The sequence below is a fragment of the Camelus dromedarius genome, chromosome 15 (genome assembly GCF_036321535.1).
Source record: "Camelus dromedarius isolate mCamDro1 chromosome 15, mCamDro1.pat, whole genome shotgun sequence".
NCBI classification, from domain to species: Eukaryota; Metazoa; Chordata; class Mammalia; order Artiodactyla; family Camelidae; genus Camelus; species Camelus dromedarius.
The window spans coordinates 31,952,168-31,957,543 of NC_087450.1; the positions used below are offsets into that span (position 1 = coordinate 31,952,168).

Below are 5,376 nucleotides of genomic sequence, written 5' to 3' on the forward strand. Positions count from 1 at the left end.
GCGGCGGGCGGGCAGGAGGGCGCGGAGCATGCGGAGCGGCGCCCCGGGCGACCCCCGGGCTTGCACGAGGGCGCAGGCGAGGAGCGCGGGCAGCGGGGGCGCGGAGCCGCGCGGGACCCGCGGCGGGCTCGGCGAGGTATTGCTGTGACTCGGGGTTCGCCGGGAGCCAGCGCCAGGCCAGGGGCCCCCCTCGCCCGCTTCTCGGCCCGGACGGCCCGGCGGGGAGGCGTCCATGCCGGACCGCGCGGCGCGGTGAGGGCGCGCGCGGGCGGGCGGGGGCTCAGCCGGCACCATGTCCATGCTGCCTACCTTCGGCTTCACGCAGGAGCAAGTGGCTTGCGTGTGTGAGGTGCTGCAGCAGGGCGGCAACATCGAGCGGCTGGGCCGCTTCCTGTGGTCGCTGCCCGCCTGCGAGCACCTCCACAAGAATGAAAGCGTGCTCAAAGCCAAGGCGGTGGTGGCTTTCCACCGCGGCAACTTCCGCGAGCTCTACAAGATCCTGGAGAGCCATCAGTTCTCGCCGCACAACCACGCCAAACTGCAGCAGCTGTGGCTCAAAGCGCACTACATCGAGGCGGAGAAGCTGCGCGGCCGGCCCCTGGGCGCGGTGGGCAAGTACCGCGTGCGCCGCAAGTTTCCGCTGCCGCGCTCCATCTGGGACGGCGAGGAGACCAGCTACTGCTTCAAGGAAAAAAGCCGCAGCGTGCTGCGCGAGTGGTATGCGCACAACCCCTACCCCTCACCCCGCGAGAAGCGCGAGCTGGCGGAGGCCACGGGCCTCACCACCACGCAGGTCAGCAACTGGTTCAAGAATCGGCGGCAGCGCGACCGGGCAGCCGAGGCCAAGGAAAGGTACGAGTAAGTAGAGCTCCTGCGCCAGTTACCCTGGGCTCGAGGGAGGGGGGCCCAGGGTGTCCCCTCATCCCCGGGAGAGGCCTGAGCTCGGCCCCTAGTCCTAGCCAGGACCCTGCTGCTGCCAGGTCTGACCCAGACGGCGCTTGCGGGACCCTAGGAGATAAGAAATTTGTCTGAAGCGGGCAAAGCAATCGAGAAGTTGTCCACTAACTCCCTGGTCGCTTGTGAGCAAAAGTGGAGAAGCAGCAAGCTTTAGGGCAATGGCAAGACAGTGGGTCTGGACCCCAGGCCAGGGGGACCCAACAGGTAGGACCTGATAGTCCTCCCAGCAAGGTAGGCTTTGGAGAGAACTATAGGGGTTGTGGGTTTTAGACTGCCTGTGAGAATTCACCAGTACTTCCCAGAACTTCCCGTCTGCCTCACTCAGCTCCAGGCCATAGTGTGATTAGGGGTCAGGACTGGAATTGGAACTTTCTCAATAGGACCCGGATGTGGAGGGGCCTGGGCAAGAATTTTCCTTGTCTGGATATGGGAGTTGACAAGGAAAGTCTTTTATCCCACATAGAAAGGACCAAGAGGCAAATGGCTTGGGGAGGAAGTGTCAGCTCAGGGAGAGAAGAGAAACACATGTCCTTTTTTCTGCCTTGTTGGACCCATCAGCCCTTCCCTGGCCCACCAAGCCATTAGCCTCTCTCTCTCCTCAGGCTCTACCCTCTTTGGCAGGTAGGTCTGCAGGTCTGGGGTGAGCCGAGAGAAGCTAAAAAAGCTGAGGGTTGCTTGTCCTTGGGGAAACCAGGACTTCCTGAACTAGCCTTGCAGTTAACTGTTAGGCCCTTGTGGCTGCCAGCTCTGTGGCCCCCTCAAAACCCCAAATCTGGAGGGGAAATGGGAAAGAAACTGATTATGGGAACAGAATCCAGCCTGAGTGTAACAGCAAAACAAGACACCTGGGGTGCGTGGTATGAGGTGTGTGCAGCCCACAGTGAATTGTCAGGCTCAGAGTGGGGGGCGCTGAGCAGTGGAATCAGGAGAGGGGGTGGTGGGAGCTTCAAACTGACCTTGGTTTCGAAGACCATGAGTTTGGGGTATCCACAGTTGTAAAATCTCATCTGCCAGCCCTGTAGGAAGTTCGCCTCCAGGAAGACAGAAAGAAAAGGCCCTAGGAAGCCAGTAAAGAGAGAACCTACTCAAGAATTCAAATCTCCAAATCTGGGCCAGGGCTGTCACTCAAAGGCAGGGTAGGAGGTGGGTTCTCCCTGCTGAGGTCCCCCTCTGCCCAGTCTGGCATGTATCTAGAATCCTAAAGAACTATGCTCTCAGGCCAGGCCTCAAGTGAGAGCTGAAGAGTCCCTCACTTTCTGGTATGTGAGAAAGTCTAGGCCAGGATTGGTGATTCCCTTGGTTCTTCCTTCTCCCTTCTCCCAGAAGCCCCCAGCTACAGGCCCCCAGCTTCCAGCCCCCAGTTGCAGTTTCTACTGTGCTGCCAGTGAAAGGGAGTCCTGCATCTTTAGGGCCAGCAGGGAAAACTCCAACAAGGCCTGGAAGTTTGGAACTAAAGGGAAAGGACCCTTAGCTCCAGGAACCTTTCCCCAGACAGGGATTTCCTCAAGCAGAGAAAGTAAAGTGAAATGAAAGCCTGTGAGCTCCTCCACTTCAAGTGGGACCCCGAGCCTAGAATCTAGGGTCCCTGACTCTCCTGGCCCTACTTCTCTGCAGCACACCCTGGTTTGAGGAGCCAAGAGTGACTTGAAAATCAGGTCATCTTCTCTTCCTCCCTGTCCCTCTCCCCTACAACTCCACTGAGCCCTGCGCCCCTGCCCCTTTACTTTGGAAAAGAAGGTTAGCCACTTGGGGTGGGGAGCAGAACCCTCGGAGAGCAGGAAAGGTATTCGTGAGATTAAGAGCAGAGCAAGTGGGGAGATAGAAACGGCATAGGGAGAAGGATGCGTGAAAGAAATCGAATCTGGAGAGATAGAGAACCGAAAGCACCAGAGCCCAGGTCTGGCCGAGAAAATGATAGAAACCGAAAACACCCGCAGGCTGCGCGCGGCAGCTCTGGCTCCAGGCGACGTGGCACCCAGCGGCCTCAGTTTCCCGGCTGACCCGGCTGCTTTGCTCCTGAACTTGCAGGGAGAATAGCGAGAACTCCAACAGCCACAATCCGCTGGCTGCATCGCTGAACGGCAGCGGCAAGTCGGTGCTAGGCAGCTCGGAGGACGAGAAGACGCCGTCGGGGACGCCAGACCACTCGTCGTCCAGCCCCGCGCTGCTGCTCAGCCCGCCGCCGCCACCCGGGCTGCCGTCCCTGCACAGCCTGGGCCACCCTCCGGGCCCCAGCGCCGTGCCAGTGCCCGTGCCGGGCGGAGGCGGCGTGGACCCACTGCAGCACCACCACGGCCTGCAGGACTCCATCCTCAACCCCATGTCGGCCAACCTCGTGGACCTGGGCTCCTAGAGCCCCGCCTGCTTCGACGTGCTCGCCTTCCGGGCTTGGCGCTTGGGGACCCGAGAGAGAGACCGTGTCCGGAGGGCGCCCCGCGCCGGCGGCCCCACCAGGTACTGAAAAAGCCGCGCGCTAAGCGGGCGGAACAGCCGGCCCGGGCAGGGCAGATGGCTCTCTGGTTTGGTCTTTGTTCGGGATTTATTTTCAACAACTTGCTTTGGAGATCCTTTGGAGGTCCGGGCCAGGGTCTTGAACCAGGGAAGGGAATAAATTATACACCATCCTCCTACTCTCTCTCCCAGCCTTCTCTTCTGTCTTCTCTCTCTTCCCTTGCCTTCCTGGCGCTCTCTTCCTCTTCTCTCTTCTCCTTTCCCCCTTTTCACCGTCTGTTTCCCTCTATGCTTATGGCTTGCCACCTCTCGGTAGGCTTCTATTACTCTTAGTTTTTCTGTTTCTCCTCCCCTCCAGCCTCCTTCACCTTTCTGCCTGTACCCCTCCGTTTTTCTCCCCGGTCCTGGCCGTCTATTTGCCCTCCCCCATTCCTCCTCGCTATCCTGGGGTGGGAGGGGGAGGGGGAAGAGCAAAGGAAAGACAGGGACTTTGAACCTAGGCGGTCCCCTGAGGCCCTCTCCCGGGGGTCTGCGGGGGCGGCAGATGTCAGCTTTGTGCCTAGTAACATCAGTGAAAGAGAAGGAGCGGCAGCGCGGAAGCCCCCGACCGCCCCCTTGCCGTTGACCCCTCTCCCTCCGTGAGGCCCTGCCACCGGCTCTCCTCTTCCTCCCGGGACTGTGGCCACCGTGCTCCCCGTAGAGCGTGCCTCGGAGCCGCGGACTTGCCGTCTCCCTGTTATGCCCTCATGTGAATGTTCTTCGGAAAATATTTCTGCTTTTATTTTATAATAAAATTAGAAATCATAAATACATATACATGGTTATATACCATGAGGCCCGCGAGCCGGGAGTGCAGCTGTGTCTGATTTCCCTACAGGGACTTGACACCCCGGGTGGACTGTTCTGGGCAGCGATGCCCCATGAGTCCCGGAAAGCGGGAGACGCCTTCCCACATACGCAACGTGTATCAATCCCAAGGTGAAGGGACTGAATACTCCAAAACCTCCTGCCCCCAAACTCCCTTGTCTCTTTTCTTGTCCTGGAAGCTCCCTGTAGAAGCAGGGAGGGGGTTTCCTCTTCTTGGGGACTCTTCTCCCCCCACAAGCAGAGCAGTGCCCTCACCACCTCTTCCTTAACCTGGGGATGAGGGTAGGAAATGAGAGGCTGTGTACAGAACGTGGGTGCATGTATTTGGAGATGCCAAGGCTGGGGAACAAATCGGAAGTTTCCTGAAGGGCGGACTCCTTAGCCATTGTTGCAATCCCCAGAACCAGGCGTGATGCACTAGGCAGATTTCACGGGCCCCAAGGACAGCCACTGATCCCACTGTGAATCCCGGGTCGTGCGTGTGGCCATGGAGCAGAGGCCTCCACGCTCAGAAATCTATTGGTTTGGAATGAAGGGGCTTGGGAAGGAGGAAAGTCCAGGAGACTTGGGGAGCAGGGCACTCAGGCACGTGTTCTAATCGGGAAGCAAGCGGGAGCAGGGGCTTCTATGGTCCAGCGGGTGGGGGGGGGCACTTCGGTGCGTGGTGCACTGTGGGTGCCTCTGTGGCTGTAAAATAATCTGCAGCACCACCTCCCCTCTAGGGGATGCAGCCCTCCCTTTAAGCTACACCTCCAGTCTGGTCCAGGTAGATCCGAAGCAGGCGGAATTTGTGGCTTTTCCATCTCAGGTCGTGGTAGTTGTAGGTACTGTATTCCATCCCAATGGGAAGGGATAAAGGGAATGAGGCACTCTTCCGACCCCTTGATCCTGGAGCTCAGGGGAGCTCTCCTGCGCTTTACTCCAGGATGGAATCAGCGCTCACCTAAGACCCTTTTGCGCGGACTTTCTCTATATCAAAGATTCCTTGCCAGTGAGGCCCTCCGGGACTCTGGCAGCTGGGCAGGCTAACTTGATGTGAGAGGCTATGCCTTGGCCTTCCTCTGTACAGGCGTGGAAGTCAAGGGAACCCTCCGCAGGCTA

General features: G+C 59.1%; 1 protein-coding gene across 1 annotated transcript; it reads left to right on the forward strand.

Annotated features, from left to right (window-relative positions):
• Positions 1 to 237: 237 nt before the first annotated feature.
• SIX2 (SIX homeobox 2) lies at positions 238 to 4,865 on the forward strand. The gene is made up of 2 exons (XM_031466938.2): positions 238 to 852; positions 2,986 to 4,865. Exons 1-2 carry the CDS (start codon positions 293 to 295, stop codon positions 3,308 to 3,310), a joined length of 885 nt encoding a protein of 294 aa, XP_031322798.1. The 5' UTR covers positions 238 to 292; the 3' UTR covers positions 3,311 to 4,865.
• The last annotated feature ends 511 nt before the right edge of the window (positions 4,866 to 5,376 follow it).

Coding starts and splice junctions, on each gene's coding strand:
- SIX2 (XM_031466938.2), top strand. CDS start 293: ATGTCCATGCTGCCTACCTTCGGCTTCACGCAGGAGCAAGTGGCTTGC. Junction 853..2,985: donor GCAGCCGAGGCCAAGGAAAG/GTACGAGTAAGT, acceptor CTGAACTTGCAG/GGAGAATAGCGAGAACTCCA.